The 24,255-nt window shown below is 39.0% G+C and overlaps 1 protein-coding gene across 1 annotated transcript in view; it reads right to left on the bottom strand.

Annotated features, from left to right (window-relative positions):
• Positions 1-14,563: 14,563 nt before the first annotated feature.
• The window catches only part of NDC80 (NDC80 kinetochore complex component), a 39,304-nt gene continuing 29,612 nt past the window's right edge, over positions 14,564-24,255 (bottom strand). The window contains exons 13-16 of the mRNA XM_063077504.1: positions 23,619-23,711; positions 22,018-22,148; positions 20,005-20,107; positions 14,564-14,701 (exon numbers count right to left, since the gene is read on the bottom strand). Coding sequence (XP_062933574.1) covers positions 14,564-14,701; positions 20,005-20,107; positions 22,018-22,148; positions 23,619-23,711 — 465 coding nt within the window. The remainder of the gene's footprint in view (positions 14,702-20,004; positions 20,108-22,017; positions 22,149-23,618; positions 23,712-24,255) is intronic.

The raw sequence follows: 24,255 nt of genomic DNA, 5'->3' as shown, positions 1-24,255 counted from the left end.
ACCCTATTCTTTTCAGGTTTTCTAAAAGTGTGAAACAGTTTTATTTTCTTCCTAACTATAGCATGTGACATGCTTAATCACACTGGAAGCAGAACAAAGAGCCAGTTTTGCTTCCACAGGAGATTAGTAATGGAATAAGGCATGTGGAGGAAAGAAAAGGAGGCAGGGAAGGACAGGACTGACCACGTGTAGGCATAGCTGGTGGGTATGCCATGCATATGTGGCAAGGAGCAGGGAATCACTGTGATTGGGGCTCCTGTCAGCCCCATGTAATCACTCAGGTGTGTCAGAGGCCTCACAAGGCCACACAGCAGTCTGGTCAGTAGTTTCTAACCTTTGATTCGTTCTCCAAATGAAATGTTGGTGAGGAGTCTTTGTAGTATGTGAAGGTAGAACTGAAATCTCAAGGGAGATCCTACTCAAATGGTTATAGAAAAGCATTGTCTAGATCAAAGATCACCTTCTTAAGGATTTAACAGCAACCCAACTCGGAAGCCTTAGGCTTCATCTGGTCGCAAATAATAACTACGGTATTTCCAGGCTTCTTCGGAAAGAAAAATTCAAAATCTACAGGAAATCACTAGCTCCTACAATATCAAACTAATGGCACCACAATTAGCAATAGAAAGAGAGTTTACACACAGGCTCTGTAAAATAGCTACACTTTGAAGCCCCAATCTTCCACTTGGGATCTCTGTTGCTGTCACCAAAAGCTCCTTTTAAAAGACCCTATCATCTTTTTATGAACACAGATCCCCTCCTTAATTCCTGAAAGCACAGTTGTCATCCAGCTGGGGTGTTCGGACAATAGTATGCATAAGAATAACTTGTGCATTTAAAATACAGATTTTTAGATTCCACACCCAGATATTTTGAATCAGTCAAGTATGGGTCTGGGAATTTCTATTTTTAACAACTTCCATGTGATTCTAATGGAGATAGTCCAAACACCACATTTTAAGAAACACTGGACCAAGGTGGACAAAAAGGGTGATGAATAATTATATAGAGAGGGCAATCTGAAAAGGCTACATACTGTAGCCTATATGACATTCTGGAAAAGGTAAAACTATGGAGACAGTAAAAAGATCAGTGGTTGTGGGGGACATGGGGTGCTGAGGAGGAAGGTAAGCAGGTGAAGCACAGAGGATTTTTAGGGCAGTGAAAAATATTATGTATGATACTATAATGGTGGATACATGTCATTATATATTTGTCCAAACTCATAGAATGTACAACCCCTACAGTGAACCCTAATATAAACAACTGACTTTGGGTGATTATGATGTTTCCATATAGGTTCATCAATTGTAAAAATTCACCACTCTGGTGGGGGATGTTAATAATGGGGGAGGCTGTGCATGTGTGGGGGCAGGAGTATATGGGAAGTCTCTGTACCTTCCTCTCAATTTTGCTGTGAGCCTAAAACTGCTCTAAAAAAAATAGTCTTTTTTAAGGAAGAATATATAGATAGTTGGATTTACACAATTCATCTTGACTCATTTGCAGCTTATAGCCTTGTCTTCAAATGGGCACAGGTCATTTTCCCCTAACAATCAGCAGTACCCTCAAATATGTCTACCTTATTTCAAATATAGTCTCAAGGCAAAGCCCAGAGGGAGAGAAAGGTTCCCCCTATGGACTAAGTTTCCATTTCTTGTCCAGGTTTCACTTTCTTAAAAGAGAATAATCTCATCCCGGAAAACTGGACATTACTCTTCCTCTTCCCTGCATGGGCCAGCCGCCAACAAAACAAAACAAAGCTTCGAATTACTCACCCTCTTCTTGAAGGGCCTGTAATAGAACTAGAATGTAGCATCCCCACAAGAGATACAGATAATACAGCATACAGGTCACTTATTTATACATAACCAAATAAATTATGAAAAATAAGGAGAGTTTTTATTTTTCTCATTCCTCAAAGTCTTTATTTTTATTTTATTTTTATTTTCTTTGGTGGCTGGCTAGCACAGGGAGAGATCTGAACCTTTGACCTTGGTGTTACCAGCACCAAGTTCTAACACGGGCCAGCCCAAGTATGTATTTTTAGCTCTAAACTCCCCCATTAATAGTTAATTCAAGTTCACTTTTGCCAAGTGCCTCTTCACAGTCCCTCCTCCAGCTTGAAGTGAAAATGACTCCTATAATTATCCCCTGTCGTCCTATGGGACTTAGTTCCTCATACTTCTGAAATGTGATCTAGAAAAGAAATACTTCTCCAAAGGAAACAAATTTGCAGAGACAAAACTGCCTAAATCACTCTGGATATGCTATACAAGGAGAACCAAGCATCCCCATTCCCAGTCACACATAAAGGACACGTGGAGTTTTTCAAGAAAGTTCGCTGGAACACAATATGAAAATACTCTGCTTTCATGTTTTTGTACTTCAGTTTTACAGTAGATATTTCCTGCTTCTACAGCTGTTGGGTGTGTCCTTCCCCCTGTTCCTGTGATCTAAACCTAAAAACAGACTTCTCAAAAAAGGAGTAAAAAAAGTAGAGCAGAGTCACAAGTGCACACACACGCACACACGTGTGCACACACTTTACGGGGTTCCACTGAACATTTTAGGTTCTTAGATCCACAGTATCTGAACCCTTTCCATTTTAGAGAATGTTTTAGCCTTACATGTGCAAAACTCAATCTAACCCTGTTGCTTTCTCAGAACAAAGGGAAGTTTATACTAAGCAGCATATTGTCTCTGACTTTGCCAGCCAAAGAGAAAAACTGCTTGCAACTCACAGCCAAATTCCTCAAGGTGTTCTAGCTCAAAGCCAACCACAACAGGAAGGGGAAGTACACGATATCTTATGCTCGGTAAATTTTGTTTTCTCCCCACGTCCCTACGTCGTCTCACACATCTCTAAATCTTCTCACAGGGTAGAGCATCAGTGGAAGTGAAGGAAACAATTTCTGGGTATCTGAGGTAAGGTTCACTTTAGATGTTTCCACAACTGCTGAGCAGCCTCCCATCTCCACACAAGTCATAGCCCCCGTTTTCCTCTGCTTTAGTTGAATTTTTCATGGAGTGCTCCTTCAGAACCACAACCCTACTGAGGCTTTACCAAGGCCTTCTAATCAGCCAAATTCCTTTCCCCAGCCAGGACCCTTAACTCTAAACAGGGCTTGAGAAACTCTGCTAGCAGTCAGTAATAAACAAATAATATTTTCAACAGCACACAGATAAGGCCAACAGAACAATCTTTCTAACCAAACACGATTAAGACTGTATACTGCAGCTGCAAAAAATGACTAGCAACCAAATGAAGCCCAAACCCATAACAAGCCCCTCCTGTTTTGTCTTCTTCTTTTCTTTTTTTTTTTTTCTTTTTTTGGCGGCTGGCCGGTACCACTTTGTCTTACTGAAACATCCCATGACCCATTTCTTTTCACTACAGCAAATTCAATAAACCCAGTTCTTTTCTATAGATATGGCCTGTGGTCTTTCCTTTGGTTAGTGGGTTTTAACTGGCTTTTGCTAGCTCTGGTGGCTTCTTCAGTTCTCAGAGTGACTGTCCACAGAGTTGGAATTTCCTTATTCTTCCTTCCCTTAGAAGCCATATTTTCTTTCTTTCTTTTTTTTTTTTTAATTTTATTTTGTCGATATACATTGTGGTTGATTATTGTTGCCCCTTACCAAAACCTCCCTCTCTCCTCCCTCTCCTCCCTCCCACCCAGCAGTGTCCTTTCTGCTTGCTTGTCGTATCAACTTCAAGTAATTGTAGTTGTTATATCTTCTTCCCCCCCCTCCGGGTTTTTTTTTGTGTGTGTGTGTGTGAATTTATATATTAATTTTTAGCTCCCAGCAATAAGTGAGAACATGTGGTACTTCTCTTTCTGTGCCTGACTCATTTCACTTAATATAATTCTCTCAAGGTCCATCCATGTTGTTGCAAATGGCAATATTTCATTCATTTTTATAGCTGAGTAGTATTCCATTGTGTAGATGTACCACATTTTCCGTATCCACTCATCCGATGATGGACATTTGGGCTGGTTCCAACTCTTGGCTATTGTAAAGAGTGCTGCAATGAACATTGGGGAACAGGTATACCTTCAACTTGATGATTTCCATTCCTCTGGGTATATTCCCAGCAGTGGGATACGTGGGTCATATTGTAGATCTATCTGCAATTGTTTGAGGAACCTCCATACCATTTTCCATAGAGGCTGCACCATTTTGCAGTCCCACCAACAATGTATGAGAGTATCTTTTTCTCCACCACCTCGCCAGCATTTATCGTTCAGAGTCTTTTGGATTTTAGCCATCCTAACTGGGGTGAGATGGTATCTCAGTGTGGTTTTGATTTGCATTTCCCGGATACTGAGTGATGTTGAGCATTTTTTCATATGTCTGGTGGTCATTTGTATATCTTCCCTAGAGAAATGCCTATTTAGCTCTTTTGCCCATTTTTTAATTGGGTTGCTTGTCTTTTTCTTGTAAAGTTGTTTGAGTTCCTTATATATTCTGGATATTAATCCTTTGTCAGATGTATATTTTGCAAATATTTTCTCCCACTCTGTTGGTTGTCTTTTAACTCTGTTAATTGTTTCTTTTGCTGTGCAGAAGCTTTTAAGTTTGATATAATCCCATTTGTTTATTACTGACTGCTAGCAGAGTTTCTCAAGCCCTGTTTAGAGTTAAGGGTCCTGGCTGGGGAAAGGAATTTGGCTGATTAGAAGGCCTTGGTAAAGCCTCAGTAGGGTTGTGGTTCTGAAGGAGCACTCCATGAAAAATTCAACTAAAGCAGAGGAAAACGGGGGCTATGACTTGTGTGGAGATGGGAGGCTGCTCAGCAGTTGTGGAAACATCTAAAGTGAACCTTACCTCAGATACCCAGAAATTGTTTCCTTCACTTCCACTGATGCTCTACCCTGTGAGAAGATTTAGAGATGTGTGAGACGACGTAGGGACGTGGGGAGAAAACAAAATTTACCGAGCATAAGATATCGTGTACTTCCCCTTCCTGTTGTGGTTGGCTTTGAGCTAGAACACCTTGAGGAATTTGGCTGTGAGTTGCAAGCAGTTTTTCTCTTTGGCTGGCAAAGTCAGAGACAATATGCTGCTTAGTATAAACTTCCCTTTGTTCTGAGAAAGCAACAGGGTTAGATTGAGTTTTGCACATGTAAGGCTAAAACATTCTCTAAAACGGAAAGGGTTCAGATACTGTGGATCTAAGAACCTAAAATGTTCAGTGGAACCCCTCCTGCATATGGATATCCAGTTATCCCAGCACCATTTGCTGAAGAGGCAGTCCCTTCACCAGTGAATAGGCTTGGTGCTTTTGTCGAAGATTAGATGGCAGTAAGTGTGTGGGTTGATTTCTGGATTCTCTATTCTATTCCATGGATCAGTGTGTCTGTTTTTATGCCAGAACCATACTGTTTTGGTTATTATAGCTTTGTAGTATAGCCTAAAGTCGGGTAGTGTTATGCCTCCAGCTTTATTTTTTTTGCTCAGTATTGCTTTGGCTATGTGTGGTCTTTTATTGTTCCATATAAATGTCTGGATAGTTTTTTCCATTTCTGATAAAAATGTCTTTGGAATTTTGATGAGAATTGCATTGAATTTGTATATCACTTTGGGTAGTATGGACATTTTCACTATGTTGATTCTTCCACTCCAAGAGCATGGGATATCTTTCCATTTTCTTGTATCCTCTCTAATTTCTCTCAGCAGTGGTTTGTAGTTCTCATTATGGAGATTTTTCACATCCTTGGTTAACTCAATTCCTAAGTATTTTATTTTTTGGTGGCTATTGTAAATAGCAGGCAGGCTTTCTTGATTTCTCATTCTGCATGTTCACTATTGGAGAAAAGAAATGCTACTGATTTTTGTGTGTTGATTTTGTATCCTGCTACTGTGCTGAAATCATTTATCAACTCCAAGAGTTTTTTTGTAGAGGTTTTAGGCTGTTCGATAAATAGGATCATGTCATCTGCAAACAGGGACAGTTTGACTTCATCTTTTCCAATCTGGATGCCCTTTATTTCCTTCTCTTCTCTGATTGCTCTGGCTAGTACTTCCCACACTATGTTGAATAGGAGTGGTGAGAGTGGGCATCCTTGTCTAGTTCCTGTTCTTAAAGGAAAAGCTTTCAGCTTTTCCCCATTCAGGATGATATTGGCAGTGGGTTTGGCATATATGGCTTTAATTATGTTGAGATACTTTCCCTCTATACCTAACTTATAGAGGGTCTTTGTCATGAATGAGTGCTGAATTTTATCAAATGCTTTTCCAGCATCTATAGAGATGATCATATGGTCCTTGTGTTTGACTTTATTAATAAGGTGTATCACATTTATTGATTTGTGTATGTTGAACCAACCTTGCATCCCTGGGATGAATCCCACTTGATTGTGGTGAATAATTTTACGTATGTGTTGCTGTATTCTGTATAGAAGCCATATTTTCTTGCTTACTCCCAGTTCCCTTTCTTTGCCCCAGGATGGAGGTTTTCTTAAGGAAAAACACCAGGGTGTGCTTTTCTTAGTTCCCAGCTACCCAGTTTCCTTTTTTTCACCCACAGATTGAGGGCATCCACCACAGGGTGACTTTGGACTTGCAGCTCTCAGATCTCCTCATCACTTACCACCTTCCATTGGGGGTTTCCTGCTGGGCATGCCAGAACCACTTTAGCCTTTCCCTCTTCTCCACAGCTAGCTCAGTTTCTAGCCTCACTTGATTCCACATCTTTCCTTCCCTTCCTGAAAATGGACAATATCAAGTCACCAGCTATTCCATATTCTTCTTCCAGGATGTCATGCATGAAGGTGTAGGTGTCAGAGCAGACCTGGGATTCCTTTTCCTGAATCTAAGTAACTTGGACCCTGACTGTCCTGGTGCCTAGAAAACCAACTCTCTCAAATAGACCTGTTCATCTTTCCCAATCCAAAGCTGTCAGATACCTAGGGAATCCATTTTACAACCATTCTGTTTCTTTTTCATCATATTGGTGGAGTTTTGCATTCTGCATTTTTTTGTTTGCTTGTTTTTTAAGGCAAACAGAATAAACCATTTATTAAAACATCATGTGATAAAATAAACCTTTTGATCCAATGCTACACTGGTAAATATTTCCCCCTCCTTAACATTTTACCTAAAACACAGTTAAATTACAAATATAACCTGACCAGAACTAGAAAATACTTGTGTCCTTTACCACTCAATGGTTGAACAGTGAGGTGAGTGCAGATCGAGATTTTTCTTGATGAGAGTCAGACAGAAAATAACTTAAAAGACAATTGAAATTCCACACGCCCAGAAGTTAAATTTTATCTACCCTGTTCACCGGTCCAAACTTAAAATTTTCATTATATTAAATAAAGATTTCATGTATTGCCCTCCCCTCCCTGCCAAAAATAAATATCAGGAACAAATTAAGGATAAAAATTGGATTTTAAACTACACTTTATTTGTTACTATAACATTCTCTCTTTTTAAACTGATCATGCAAAGTTCTCTGAAAAGAGAACTTCCACGGCCCCTTCTACATCAATGGTAAATTATAAAGGTCATTCAGTTTGGAGTTCTCTCCTTTTTTTTTTATAGCCCTTCTAAGCAGTGTTTATGACACACACCACAGAGGTAGAAGAGACCACGTTTAATAAATTTATCTTCTTAATTGTAGAGAATTTCTGAAAAGAAAACTGAGAATGTTAAACATGGCTTTGATGAGTCCCAAAGGACCACAGATCCATGGCATCCTATGTGAAGAATCAATCCCCTGCAGTGTTCTAGCTTTTATAGGGCGCTTGATAACAATATTTGCCAGGATTCCGAACAATGCCCTAAGGAATCTTCAACCACTCTCACCTGCCGATTCTTTGGACCACCCAGTCCTGCCGTCAGAGGACAGCGGCTGTTCAGTTTCACTCATAGGGACATGCAATGGTTGTGGAAGGAATGATTACGTTCTCCCCAGCCCGCAGCACAATCCTCTCGCTTGTTTTCACCTTGACATCTAAGGAATCCATAACCGGACCCTGCAGATGGAACCGTACCGTGCTGCACATGGCCCAGCCCCCACCATGGCCCTGTGCTGGGCTTCTTGAGAGAACGTTCCCAGCCCCCTCCATGGCCCTGCGTTGGGCTTCTTGAGAGAACGTTCCCACCCCCGATGGCCCTGCGTTCTGCTTTCTGAGCGAGAACATTCTGTCGCCACCCCAGACGCGGAGCCTGCGCGCCTACGGGGTGAGAGGACGCGGGCGGCGGGGCGGGAGGCGGCGACGTTGCGTGGGTGGAGGCGGGCGGCTCTGGCGGTTCTCGCCTTCTCGGTCTTTGTGAGGAAGGTGCTTAAGGACCTTCTCTTAAGGGCCCGGGCAACTAACTTATTCTCTAATTCCGAGAGACTAGACACTCTTTCCAGTTCTCAGGCTGAAAGATGAGGAAGTAATTTTTCCCGCCATCGCTAGGACACCGCCCGGGTCTGCAGCTCCTTTTACGCACAGCAGCCGGAGTTCCCTAAGGTGGACCGATTTCCGCTAGTGAACAGACTGGCTTCTTCAGCACTGACATTTTTCTCCTTTCTCAGGAACTGAAAGAGCTGTCGGTGGGAGCTACTCCTCACCCCACCGTCCACCACAAAGGAGCTGTCGCCTCCCCTTCACGGGCAAACTCCTCAGGGTCCTTCCCCAGGTGTATCTTAACCTGCTAGTGTCTGACGGGCGGAGTCTCCTGCTTTAGAACCGCTCTCTCTCTCCCCAGTCAGAGGCTGGAAGGTCTGCAAAAGATAAACGATTCCTCTATCATAACCCTCTCACAAAATGTTGGTGGGACTTGGCCCCGACTCACTCAGTTATTTGATATGTCATTTTACCATCCCAAATTGAATTTACGTTCCCCTGGCCCCACCACACCCTTGCTTAGTATACCAACCCTTGCAACTTCACTGACCAAAGTTCCACGTAGTATGCAATTTCTTTTGATCCAGTCACATCACCATTTTGCACAAATCTTCAGCTCCATAGAGTTGCCTGACTTCCTGGATACCTTGCTAAAATGCTTCACAAACTCCTGTGTCTTCACAATCCTTTTCATTAATTTCAAGTTGTTCCCTTGGGAGATCTCTTTTTCCTATCGAATGGTTTGACCGCAAGTGACACTGTACAGAGAAAAATTTAATGAACACCTATGAAAGTCAGCATGCTATAATAATTAAGAATTGAGGTTCTGAAGTCAGACTTGAGATTTTTGCCATTTACTAGGGAACTTTGCCATTTACTATAAGAACTTGGTAAAGTTATTTAACCTTTGTTTCTAAGTCTATCAGTGACCAAGTAAATAAAAAAATAAGTAAAGAAGAGTTTAGTAATATAATTGGTAAGGTAGATCTGATTGTCACGGAAGCCACCACCACGGAAGACCCTCACCAGATATATTCCATGGACTTGGAACTTCCTAGCCTCCCAAAGTGTAAGCAATAAATATTGTTTCTTATAAATTACCCAGTTTCAGGTATTTATTATAGGCAACGGAAATGTACTAACACAGTTCCACTACTCAGTATCCTTTCTGCTGGGGACACAGCTTCATATGAAGGTCTCTGATTTAATAAATGTGTTGCATCCTGCAGGATAGTATTCTGTCCCTTCAGAATTTCCTCCAAGCTGGACTTTCAGTTGCACCTTTGGAAGGCTGTTCCAGCAGTCTAGAGGACCAGTACGTGATATGACCAGTGGATTTCTTTCACTAATCAGATGCTATGTGTGTGGAATTCCATGCCTGTGGGTTAGGCATTCCATAAACCTTGGATTATGCTGAGGGTTAAGCCTCTATGAAAAGAAAAGATAAACTCTTACCCAGAATAGGGATCTACTCTTGTGTGGATGAAGTGCTGGCCCTTCTGGATGGAAGAAGCCTCATTTGGTCAACTTGCCACCGAGCGACCAGTTGTTCACCTCAAGTGATAGGGCTGTATCAGGGGCTTAGTGTTGGTCTCTATTGCTGACAAGATGGACATTCAGAAGTAGCAGGAACTAGACCAATCTTGTAAGTGGGAGTCCTTGCTATTGGGCCTGCACTTGGCATCCATCTCTGACAACATGGCCACCCAGATGCCCATCACACCACTTCTGCCTAACTTCAACTGGCTGAATGATTTTTTCAGTGCTTCTTTTGCTGTAGACATTTTCTGGTGGGTGTTAACATGTCACACAAAAGTCTTCACACTTTGTGTGCCCTCCCATATGTTCATCCTCATGGCTGTACCCCAGATAACTTTGTTTCCTATGTTTCAGTCAGTCCTACGTCTTCTACACCCTATTTTGAACACCGATCAGGAATCTGTTGTCTTCTTATCTTGGGCCACTTCTTCTACACAAAGTGGATGACCAGGTGCTATGCTCAAAGTTCTGCCCATCAGGAAGGTCTTTCCTGGCACGGGCTTCCAGGGCCACCTCTGAATGTGGCTGCAGTGCACCTGCTGAGTGTTTTCTTCTTGGCCCACACATATGAGCTGACTCATTTACTGTATAAAACAAGAAGCAGGACTGATTGCACTATAGACTGGACCTGCTGAAGGGCCTTTTCCTGCTCCTGGCCTCGCTTAAGGAAGGCAACCTTCTGGGCCACCCAGTGTGGGCTGGAACAGTATTCCAGGGTGTAGAATGTGTTGTCTCTGGAATTCAAAGAGCCCTGCCAAGGCACTGTATTTCCCTCTTATGCTAGGGAATGCAGGTTATAGCAATTGTTTTTTACTTTGGAGTGATATCCTGGCATGCCCCTAACCAATGGAACTCTAGCACTGAAGTGGTAGGTCCCTGAATCTTCATAGGGTTTATCTCTAGCCCTTTGGAGCATATGTGTATTACTAGGCAGCTCTTGGTTGTCCTGTTCAATCAGCATGTTACTGATTGATGTAATAGATCAGTGTTTTCCAGGTGGTCTAAACAATTGAGCTAACTGGCTAGCCCTGTTTCTGCCTTCTAGAGACTCAGCTACATCTTCAGTCGATGGGTTTCAAACCTGAAAATGGCTCAAATCTGGGAACTGAGCAACAGATTGTGAGTTTTTAATTTTTTTTTAAGATGACCAGTAAGGGGATCTTAACCCTTGACTTGGTGTTGTCAGCACCACGCTCAGCCAGTGAGTTAACCGGCCATCCCTATATAGGGTCCGAACTTGTGGCCTTGGTAGTGTCATCACTGCATTCTCCTGAGTGAGCCACGGGCCGGCCCGTGATTGTGAGTTTTTATAGGAGTGACCGACTACCTTTAATCCTCTGTTCCACCATTCCTGATTTTTGCAGTTATAGAGTTAGAAACTACCCATGTTCAATTTTTCTGTTAACCTAAAGCTGCTCTAAAAAAATAGTTTATTAATTAAAAATTTTTTAAAGAAAAACCTACCCTTGTTGATCAGTGTGATGTCCAGGCAGTCTAGTCTCTTTGGACTATATTATGACAGAGGGCAGGAGAGAGTTAACATAGCTCTGTCCTTCCATTTTGTCCCGAGGGACAACAACTCTTTAACCACTTCCACAACTTCCTTCAGGTTAAGCACCCTTGACTGCTCCTCTGACCTTGTGCAACATTGTGGGCAGCCTCCTGGCCTCTGCTCCTTCGGGGCTCCATCATCCCGATGAAAGTTAATGAGCTCAGCTCTGTACCTGCCTCTCCCACCATCATCCCAGCCTGCAGAGGAGCCACCACTAGACTTCTCAGTGAAATTGCTCTCACCAGGAATGATGGCCTTAAGTGATGGGGCGTACTCAGGGCCCTCCCTGCTGTGGAACATCATCTCCAGGAGGGGTCTTCTGGCTTTACATAATAAGTGCATTCCAGGATGCCCACTTCCCTTACCCTTGCCATTCCTTCCTCTACTCTCTGCTAGGGCAACTTAGTCATTTCCACAAGGGTTCGTTTTATCCATGTTCCTAAGAGCCACCTCAGCGGTGAGTTTGCTCCATCCCCTAAGGTCCTTGCCATGGTGTAAAATCCCATATTCGGAAAAAGTGCTCCCGAGCTGGTGAATTCTTGCTTAATGAGCCTTATGTCCTGGCCCTCATGATCAAGCACTTGTGTGGTGTTGGATTGGAACTGGAGGTATTGATATGAACTCATGGTTTTTAATAGTATATCAACACAGATAGAGATATAAATACAGATGTGTGCATGTATATGTATCCTTATATTTTCTAGGTCTGTCCTTGGAGAGGGCCTGGAAGCAGTGGCACTTTAGGAGCAATGAGCATGCATATGCCCAGATTTGGTTTCTAAATATTATTGTTCACTAAAAGGAACCGGGATCATTGGAGAATTGGCTGATTCCAGGGGTGGGGAGGGGACAGTACAGGATGGGCCTGGAACATCTTATTGCACCAGGAAGGAAATGTTCAAAAAATGGAGAAATGTCAAAAAAGAACATAGGAACAACCCTGAGAGGGCTCCCACTGGCCAAATCTGGAACAATTTAATCATCAAAATAAATAATGATAGTTACAGATTACAACCCATTGACTAAAATAAGCCATGGGCCCATACTGATATAAATAAATAAATGATGGAGAAGGGAAAGTTTTCCCTTATAGAAGATGCCAACTAATAAGAAGGATGATAGAATCAGAAATTTAATCATTTTTTGGCAACTATCATAGTAATAATCATTCAAGAGACATACATATTAAAAAGAATACACGGGGCCGAGCCCGTGGCGCACTTGGGAGAGTGCGGTGCTGGGAGCGCGGCGACGCTCCCGCCGCGGGTTCAGATCCTATATAGGAATGGCCGGTGCACTCACTGGCTGAGTGCCGGTCACAAAAAAGGCCAAAAGAAAAAAAAAAAAAAAAAAGAAGAATACACGAAAGCTTGGTGAGAAGCTTTCTATTTTCATAGTCTCAAAGTATCCTCCCCACAATACTCTTATTACAAAGGGAAATATTAACCCTGAAGACACCACCAAAACTAACTGATTAAACATTTTGTACCTTCTGATATAACATCACTTCTGTTGATACCTTATTTACCCCTGAGATGCATTAAGCAATAATTGAGGGGCAGACTATAAATAACTCTTCAAGGTCATGAAAATCAGAATGAGGAACTTCCAGTGTAAAAAAGATTAAATAGTTTTGACAATTAAATGCAACATGTGATCCTGGAATGAATCTTGAAAAAAGAAAAAAAAAAAAAATCCTAATAAAGGACATTTTGGAACAATTAGCAAAATTTGAGTACATTCTGTACATTAGGTACTAATGTACTGATATTAATTTCCTGATTTGGTAATTGTATTATGGTCATGAAACTGTGATTGCTTTTAGGAAGTATTCACTGATGTATTTAGAGGTGAAGGGATATCATGTCTGCAAATTATGAGTGAGTCAAGATAAAGAAATAAACAAATGGGGGGAAGGGGAAAGAGTAAATGTAGTAAAATATTAACTAGGAAATTTGCATGAAGGGGGCTATTTGTATTTTTCTTGCAAACTTTTTGTTTTTAAAGTAAAATTATTTTAAAAATAAAAATTAAATAGAGGAAAATTTAAAGAACACTTATAGAGCAAAGGCTTAAATATTAAAAATAACATTGAAAGCAAGAAAAAAATTCGAAGAGATTAAAACAATTGGGGAAAAGTTGACTAAATCAAACATGGTATCTCTCTCAGGTCGAATGCCCTCCCCTTCATAAAGCTTTGCTGTAATTCATTCCAAGTTCTTAGAGTATGTTGCTTATATTTCTTTTTATCATGTTCTGTATTGACTCACATTAGAGTTGGAATAAAGTTGAAAGTTAAACTGGAGGCAGTCAATTCAAGGAGGAGCTTAGACGCACATTCTAAAATGACTTCCTCATCATCCTGAATATTCACTTTTCATGGCTTCTGTGGCTGTACTTAAGATTGTGTACCCCTTTAAGTAAGTTCCAGTGTGGCTTCTACCACCAATAAGATGTATGACCTGAGGTAAATCAGAACTTCTCTAGGAATGAATCCTCATGTCTAAAATGAGGAGGTTGAACTAGGTTATTTTATTATTTCTTGTGATTCTCATATTCCGTATTCTTCTGTTTCAGAGTAACTATGGCATGAAGCCAGAAAGAACTTTGGCTACTTGTGAAGTCTTAGGGCTCTCCATCAGAAGTCAGTTGGATTATATGTGTCCAGAGTCACTGAGAAATTTTTTAGTTAAGACAACACCAATCTTTATATATATACCAGGGATCAGCAAACTTTTTCCATAAAGGGCCAGACAGTAAACATTTTTGGCTTTGTAGGCTATATATGGTCTCTGTTGCATATACTCAACTCTGCTATTGTAGTGCGAAAGCAGTAGTAGAAAATATGTAAATAAATGGGTGTGACCAGATTTGGCCCACATGGTAGTCTGCAAACTTTTGATTTAGATCCTACTACCTACCTTTCTCACTATCCGACGTTAGGCAAAGAAATGAAGGAAAAAAACCCACACTTAACTGACACAATTTTATTAACTATGAGTACATATATAACTGGTCTTTCACATCTAAAGATAACAATCCAACAAGTTATCAAAATTTCAGGTGATACATATTTACAGTTAAAGAACTAGATATATAAAAGATATAACGTAACATTTTATCTTCATTCATTAGAAGGCTTAAGTAGAGCAGCATTCTTCTTATACTTGTCTACAATCTCTCTAATATTTTCCAAGAGATCTTCTGACACGCATTCTTCGTACTCTTTATCAGCTTTAGCAATCTGCTCCTCGAGATGTTTCTAGTGAAAACATTACCAATTGTTAATGTAAAAACATTAATTTCCTTTAAAGTGTGAAATTTACAACCAAGAGTGTAACATCTGTAAGTTAAGAACAAGAATAAAGAATATTCTTCTACCTACCATGTAGGCCCTTTTTGTGCCCTTTCCTCACCATATCCCCTCTGTTCTCCCCCAGACATAACTGCTTGGCCTGATGTTGTTTTGCTTTTCTTTATATTTTACTATATACGTGTGTGTGCAGGTGCCTGTGTATGCACACACACATACACACATACAGATATGTATCTCTAAACAATATATTGGCTTAGTGGTTTTAACCTTCATATTTATTTAATATTAAATGTTATGTACTATGACTTTTTTTTCACATAGTATTTTAAGATTCATTAATGTTAAATCATATAGGTCCAGTTTATTCATGTACCGCTATATGGTATTTTAGAATCAATATATAAACATTTACTTTTATATTTTACTGTTAATGAAGTTTTGTTTGTTTCCAGGCGTGGCAGGCTAAGTAACAGCCTCCCCAAAGATGTCTATGCCCTAATTCCAGGGACCTGTGACTATGTTTTCCTACATGGGAAAAGGAAGTTTGCAGTCATGTTTAAGTTAAGAATCTTGACAAAAGGAGACTATCTTGCATTATCTGGGGGGGCTCAATGTAATCACAAGGGTCCTTATAAGAGGGAATTATCAGTCAGAAAGAGAAGATGTAAGGGCAAAAGCAGAGGGCAGAGAGTAGAGAAGATGCTCTGCTGCTGACCTTGAAGATGGAGAAAGGGGTTACCAGCCAAGAACTGTGTGGGTGGCTTCCAGGAATTGGGAAAGGCAAGGAAATGGATTCTACTCTAGAGCTTTCCGGAGGACTGCAGCCCTGTGGACCCATTTTAGACTTCTGATCTCCCTAACTGTAAGATAACAAATTTGTGATGCTTTAAGCCATTAAGTTGATGGTGATTTATTACAATAGCAATAGGAAACTAATATACTATGTTGTTTGTTTTTTGCTATTTCAAATATTGATACCATAACAAATTATAGTACCACAAACTAGGTGGCTTAAAACAACAGAAACTTATTCTCTCTTAGTTTTGGGGTCTAGAAGTCCCAAATCAAGATGTCAGCAAGGATATCCTCCCTCTGAAGGCTCTGGGGAAGTATCCTTCCTTGCCTCTCTCCAGCTTTATGTGGTTCCTGGTATTCCTTGGTGCTCTTTAGCTTGTAGATAGATGCATCACTCCAATCTCTGCCTTCACATGGCCTTCTTATAAACCAATTACATTTGCAAAGACACTACTTCCAAATAAGGTCACATTCTGAGATTCTGGATAGACATGAATTTTAGGGGAGTTCGTGGGGGTGGGTGACCAGACACTATTCAACCCAGTACAGTCCCCTAGCACATAGTGTAAAAATTTCTTTAGGGCAAATACCTAGAGTGGAACTGCATTAAGTATGTACACATTTAAGTTTCATAAGGGACTGCACCAAATTTTTTTAAAAAATTGTTACATGAATTTATACAACCACCAGCAATAAAGAAGAACTCCCATTTCTCCACATCTGTGCTGGCATTTGGTATCACCAAACTTTAATTTTTTGCCAGTTCTTGAGTGTGGAATATAGTATATCTTTTCATATGTTTACTGGTCACCTTTGCTCTTTTGTGAAATTTCCCATTCAAGTCTTTTGCCCACTTTTATTTATTTTCCAGATGCCATTATATATCTGGATGTTAATTCTTTATTAGTTGTGTTTTTAAATATCTTCTACCAGTTTGTGGCTTGTCTTTTCTCTCTCTTTCCAGGTCTTTTGATGTAGAAAGGATCTTAATTTTATATATATATTTTAAAGATGACCGGTAAGGGGATCTTAACCCTTGACTTGGTGTTGTCAGCATCATGCTCCCCCAAGTGAGCTAACTGGCCATCCCTATATAGGGATCTGAACCTGTGGCCTTGGTGTTATCAGCACCACACTCTCCCAAGTGAGCCACGGGCCGGCCCCCAAAAGGATCTTAATTTTATTTTATTTTTATTTTTATTTTTTATTTTGTCTTTTTCGTGACCGGCACTCAGCCAGTGAGCGCACCGGCCATTCCTATATAGGATCTGAACCTGCGGTGGGAGCGTTGCTGTGCTCCCAGCGCTGCACTCTCCCGAGTGCGCCACGGGCTCGGCCCCAAAAGGATCTTAATTTTAACAAAGCTGAATTGGTAAGTAACATTTTTTGTGGTTTGTACACTTTATGTACCTAATTTAAGAACTCCTTTACAACCCTTGAGGTGTAAAGATAGTCTTTTAAGATTCTTCTAGAAGTTAAAAATTTTAGCCTCGCATTAATTTCTTAAACTACCTAGAACTGGTTTCTGCATAGAGTTTAATGTAGGGAGATAACTCCATTAACTGACCAATTCATCTTGCCCTACTATTCTGTAATACTCTCACACACATATCAATTTCATGTCTATGCTCATGCATGTATTTCTAGATTCTTAATCACAGAGGTTGTTCTATCTACATTAATACTACAATGTACTAATTATTACAGCTTTATAATAGTTCTTAGAATGCTTAAACAGACAAACCAAAAAAAAAAAAAAAATCGATTTTGTGTCCCTCGGGGAATTTGAGTCCAGAGCAGGAGTTAGCAAACTTTTTCTGTAAAGGGCCAAATAATAATTATTTTAGGCTTGGCAGGCAAGAGGGTTTTCATCACAATTGCTCAACCCTGCCACTGTAGTGTGAAAACAGCCATAGATAGTACTGAAACAAATAAGGTGGCTATGTTCCAATAAAACTTTATTTACAAAAGTAGGCTATGGGAAGAATTTGGCCTACAGGCTGTAGTTTGCTGACCCCTGGTCTAGAACTCAAGCCACATATAGGATCTGTATGGGACTCCAACCAGAACTGCTCAAATACTTTGTTTCATAAGAAAAACATACCATTAGATGTAAGTACCTAAAGATACCATTAGATGTAAATGCCTTTGCTTTCTTTAGTCCAACTTCATGGCTCATTGTAAAATTTCCTCACATCAGGTTTGACTTTCTATGCTTCTTCCATACTTTACTAGTTAAGCTATTAAACCTTTCATATTGACGAATAGTGAATTCTGCATAGTACAAAGTGCTCAGTAAATATTTGTTGAATTTGGTCTGATCTCCCTGAACAACACTGTAATGTACAGAAACTAACTAAAAAAAATTAGTAATCTACCATTAGATTTTCAAATCTAACTTTATGTTAACTGGTTAAAACTTTAATAATTATAGTTATCTTCACACACATCCTTAATGACAAAGTCACTACTGGGTTAACACTGAGGATAGGCCAATAGTTACAGATAATAGAAAGTTAGAGGTGCTAAGGAGATTGGCAACTGTCTCCCCTGCCCTGCCTTTTACAGATGAAGAAACTGAAGACCAAAAGAAGTAAAATGATACATACAAACAGTTGTTCTCAACCTAAGCCATCAATTGTATGTTATGAACTTTTCTTTTATGTACATACATCATCCTTGGGAGAATGAGAAAATATTCACTCGAATCATATTCTGGCCTATGGCTTATATGCACAGTACTGGCTGAAAAGGATCCGTGCAAGATTATAGGGCCACTAAGTGGTTCAATTAGAAAGAAGTGGGTAGAATCCAGGTTTTCTAATGTAGTATCCAGGATGCTTTTCTTAGATCTTACTACTAAGCAGTAAAGAGCACTAGCAAGCAACAAACCAGCAGTTCAATGTCTTTCAAGAGAGAAGATGGGAAGTGGGGTATCACATGCTCAAGTTTTCAATATATGGAAGCCTATTAATTTGATATAATAAGCTTTATTTATTAAACCATTCTCAACTGGAAATACATTGTCACCTAATAAATTACTAAAAAATTTTACAGAGCTGGCCCCATGGCTCACTCTGTGTGGAGTGCGGTGCTGTTAGCGCCGAGGCCGCGGGTTTGGATCCTATATAGGGATAGCTGGTGCGCTCACTGGCTGATCGTGGTGCAGATGACACCAAGCTGAGGGTTGCGTTCCCCTTACCGGTCAAAAAAAAATTTTTACAAATAAGCAATTTATCTTAGCTTTTGGGGGTCTATACAGCAGGTTGGAGGAATAGTTTTATTGTTGAACTTTCTTTCTTTCTTTTTTTTTTTTGTCTTTTTCGTGACCGGCACTCAGCCAGTGAGTGCACTGGCCATTCCTATATAGGATCCGAACCCGCGGCGGGAGCGTCGCTGCGCTCCCAGCGCTGCACTCTCCCGAGTGCGCCACGGGCTCGGCCCTTATTGTTGAACTTTCAAGCTATGTGAAGAGTGGGGATGAGGTAAATAAACTTTATATTTCAGAAATATTTTATTTTGTGTTTATATGAAATTACAGAAGGGAAAAACATTTGTCACAAGACATGCTCCTTTATCTTCATCTTAATGAAACCCTAAATGAATGCTTTTAGTATGTAGAACATGGCCTGGCACAACATCATTATACATTGTTTATGTAGAGTGTACATAAAGCAAATGTATTTCACAGGGCCTGGTTTTCCAAAGCCTTGCAGTTTCAAATATTAACCTTGCAAAAGACAGGAAATTTCCCCCAGGCTATAGTCTCTGTTGTAAGATAAAAAACTGTAACACAGCAAGGTTGCTGGCTCAAAGACAGAAAGGTTACTGACTGATATGTAAAGATACTGGGAAATTGCTGTAAGAAGAGAATGTTTGCTAAGATCAAGTTTCTGTTGGTGGATCAACTTAACTTCTTGAAAACTGCATTATGGAATGTTACCTTTCTTGTCTTACTGAATGTTACCAGCTTCTATTGTTAAACTATACTTAGCAAAACCCCCACCCATGTTCTCTTCCTGAAACTTCCTGGTCTGGAGAATAAATGTGGGAAGAGAACCCCAATTTGGGGTTAATTTCCCAAATGGAAGGAATGCCTCTCTCTTGAGGGTTCTGGAAGATTAACCCCTTTTTGGGGCTTCTCACTGCTCAGAAGAGATGGGCTTTGAGTAATCTTTGGCGGCTCCATCACCCAGGGGAAAAGGGGTGACAAATCCATGGGAGGCAAAGCAAATTTATATAGTCAATATCATTATGTTGTTTATGTGAGCAAAACAGATTATAAAATGCCCAAGTGCTCCCCTGCATCCAGGCAGGATTCTTCTGATGAATTTTTACTAGATCTTATTTTCAGTACAAATAAAATTCATTTAATTTCTGTTGAAATGAAGCAGAAATATATCAAAGCTTTAAAAACCTTTCTTAGAATGTAGGGAAGACCTTCACATACTTACCTCCACAGACCCCACATGTGTAGCAATCATCTCTAAAAGACGTTGCATATTATTTCCCATTTTTCGTCTTTCTTCAGTTGTGGTCTGCACAACTATTTGGTATCTGTAGAATAAAAACTCTTGTTTAAGTTGTCTAGAAGAAAATGAATGTTATCAGTTCTAGTTAGCTCATTTCCCATTTCCATACATGTTCAATAAAACCAAGCTGTGACTGGTCTAATGTGCCACTTGCTATATGGATTAATTCACAGAAGTCTAGTTATCAATCACTAAAACAGAAATGAAAACACTTTCAAAGATTCTTTGCAGGCAGCAAAACAAAATAGCACCAATGCCTCATGCTTTAACATATAAAGCTTTGGAGCAAATGGTCTTACTTGTCTCCAAAGGTGTTATAAACACAAATGCTTTTGGGGGGCAAGACAGAAAATTAGCAAATGGGGGAATAGAAATTGCATCTTTAGGCATTTGAGTTCAAATTAAGAATAAAATTGCAGGCCAAATAAACCTCAACTGAATTTTCTATCCTTAGACTACAAATAAAGAAATGAAAACGTGTGACTTTCTCAAGGTTTGTAATTGCAACCTCAAATTAAGAACTTTTTAGTTATTTGATGGCCACTTAAGACTTCAAAAAATGTATATTTTCATATAAATGTACATAGAGCCTATGGATTAAGTACTCCGTATATTGATTTTGTATAGGTTGCAGAAAGGCAGAATATTCTTTATAGAAAAGACACCACTATTTTTAGTTATAGTTATTCAGTATGGCTAAATTTTTCCTATGTAAGCTTTAAAAAGTATAAGGGAAACTGAGAGGGAAAACCTGACAATATATAATTTGATTATAAAGCATATACTTCTGAGAAATACAACAAAATATACAATCAGTTCTGCTATAACACTTGTTTGGAAATGCATATTTATTCCAACTGGATTGATATATCAGACAGGAATATAAGTACAATGTAATAATCTGAGCATAATGCAAATTTCATGTTTGCTTATGTAAATTTCTTCCTTGAAAAATACATGTTGAATGCAGAAAACTGCACCCACCTGAATCCAGATGAGAAGGAATACACAAAACACGCATGAGCACACACCTCAAATGTCCACCAGCTACCTCAGTTCTCTGCATATATCATGAGCCACAACTGGCATCCACAACTGTCATATAAGTACCGCGCGCTAACCGATTGCGCCACTGGAGCTTCGGCATCCACAACTGGCATTGCAATTTTCCATCCCATTTCAGATAATTCTTCTTCCACCTCTGCGTAACAACTCACAAGCTACAACTGCCTGTATGCCCATTTCCCAAAGTAAACTGAAGATCTTTTTAAGGTGAAGGGTACGTTACTTAGTGTAGCATTTATGTATCTCTTAGTCATTTAACATGTGTGTAGTTGTGCTAACATTTTTTTAGGTTCCTCTTTTGTTTACGTGTATCTCTAATGGAGTTTTTGAGTGCTGTGCCTTAATACCGATTTTCCCATAGGTACTATGATGTTTATCACATGATTTTGCACAGCATGGTGATTATTAGGAAGGCATATGTTGTGTTACAGATGATTGACTCTAACTTATAGTTTAATTATATTTTACCATATAATATACATAATTTCTAGGAAATATAGCTTAACATGAGTAGCTTAATGGAGTTTATTAAAGCTTAGTGGAATTTTATTAAAATTCACTAACAAATAGCCAGTTATATGAATTAATTAAAAGTTTTATGTTGTTTTCAAAGATTAAAAGCCTTTTATTAATTAGATCTAAAAATGAATGATTTCTTAGTGGGTAGTAACTATAACAGCAGAATGGATTTGTCGTAGCAAAAGCATCCCAAGTTATAAGCTGTTGTGCTTCAGTTCCTATTTATCAGTCCCTCCACCCCAAATAGCTCTATAATATAAATTAAAGCAACTAAAAATAGATCTAGTTTTATAGAAATGTTAGATGATTAATCTGCAAATAAACATATAAATCTTGATGAGATGAACTTACTCCCGCTGAACAGCATCTAACTCATTCATAGCTTCACTGAGGCCCTCGTTAACAGCACTCTCCAGTAGGTGCTTGTGTTTCTCCAAGGACTCGAGCTCACTGGCACATTTTTCATCCTCTTCTTCAGCCTCCTGTCAGGATAAAGTCATGGTTATGAATTTTTTGATATTCATATTCTATATACTACAGATAGATTTTTTTTTTATGACCAGTAAGGGGATCTTAACCCTTGACTTGATGTTGTCAGCACCATGCTCTCCCAAGTGAGCTAACTGGCCATCTCTATATAGGGATCCGAGCCCTTGGCCTTGGTGTTATCAGCACCACACTCTCCCAAGTGAGCTAACTGGCCATCTCTATATAGGGATCCGAACCCTTGGCCTTGGTGTTATCAGCACCACACTCTCCCAAGTGAGCCACGGGCCGGCCCGGCTCTTCAGGCAGATTTTTAAAAACTTATGAAAAGCATTTAAAAAAAAGTCAGGTCGCATCATTTATATTCTCAGGATGCTTACTTCTTAAAATGTAAGAGACTTTAAAGATGCTCCTTTGGGAATTCTATACTATAAACACAAATGTGACCTTTTCAAGAGGTCTGTATAGAATTCATTCAGCAGTATTTTCAAGTCTGAACTATGGGACATTTTATGATATTTTGATTTAAATATTTTCCATGAAGATCAAGGAGGCCTTATATTAGTCATTATTTCATAGATATATTAACTATGCACAGGCAAAATAGCCCAAATTAATCAATTCTTATGTTTGTGAAGATGAAATATCAAAGTTGTTCATTTAAATGCTACAAAAAATAAAGTCAAACATTTTCATGGAGAACATATGAAAAAATAAAAATGATTAACAAATGCCTCACATTTCACATGTAGATCATATTATGTGGTACATTTTCTAAAAATTTCACACTGCTTAAAAAAAATGTATAGGTCTTAAATATAATACAGGCCAAGAGAAAAGCTTTCAATTCCTGATACTTTGTTGGTATAACAGAGTAAAAATAATTGGCATAGTTAAATTTTTCACATAAATTGTGCAAGTGGTAATGAATAGAGTCATCTGAATACTTCCTTAAGCAAAATGCTGATCAGAAGGTGAAGTAGAGTGGTAGAGAATCAACCTTATTATTTTATCTTTTGTCTTTTATCAATTGTTTTTGGAATTTGGCCAGGATAGTGAATTTGCAATGCCTCTTGATGGGCAATTATACATATAAAAGACCTTATTGGGGGTTCAAGCTTCAGGAGTACATAACATTAAATCTCTATAAGAATGTAGAAATGATTATGTTTAAAACATGTTTTGGTCTTGCAAGGATACTGAATCACATATGTAAGTACAAAATATGAGATAATGGAAGAGGTAAATGTGTTCTATGGTCAAACAGCGATAATACAGAAAAAAAGTCTTTTAAAGAACAAAATAAAATAACTCCTTACCATAAACTTTGTAGCAGAAGACTAAACTAAGACACAAGTTATAGGATATAGCTTAAAGATATCAGTTTCTGTGTCAGAATATGTGCCTAGTCAATCAGTCATGACACAGCTTTGGCTAACCTATACAAACTGTGGCAAAGTTCTTACCTTGACCTTTTGTTGGTAAAGATCATCCAGCTTTTGAACTTCTTCTTTCAGAGTTTTCACACTTCTCTTGCTTTCTGTTATCATTGTATTCAACTTGGGGAATAAAACTTTGGTTGAGAAATCTTAACTACATATCAAAGACATTTTAATAAGTTGCTAGAAATTTTATATTACCAATCAACTAACTGAACCATGTTATTTCTTCTGGTGCTATTATTGGACTCTCAACTATCATTTGCCCCCAAATTTTATTATTTCCAAAAGAGGAATTAATCTCAAAAAACCTTTTTTTCCTTTTTTGATTATTTTTTTCTACATTTTTAAAATTTGTTTTTCTTTTTTAAAATTTATCTTTAAAAAAATATTTTTTTTCTTTCGAAAGACCTTTAAAATAAGGATTCTAATGCCTGTTTTTCCACTAATACCTGTGGAAGTGCTTTCTAAGCTCTCATACATATTATATAACTATTACATATATTACATCATGTACGTTATTAATAATCAATTTATTCACAATATAAATTATTTTTGCTCTAGTTTAGAAGTTTAGCTTTGTTTAGACTATCTATTTTTGCTAGTTATCTAGTTTTCCATTTGTACATTCACTTTATGGAATGTTAAAGAGAACTCTTTATAT

This window comes from Cynocephalus volans, chromosome 13 (assembly GCF_027409185.1).
Source record: "Cynocephalus volans isolate mCynVol1 chromosome 13, mCynVol1.pri, whole genome shotgun sequence".
Classification (NCBI taxonomy): Eukaryota; Metazoa; Chordata; class Mammalia; order Dermoptera; family Cynocephalidae; genus Cynocephalus; species Cynocephalus volans.
The sequence above is the reverse complement of the archived record's forward strand: the minus strand, read 5'-3'. Positions and strand labels throughout refer to the sequence as shown.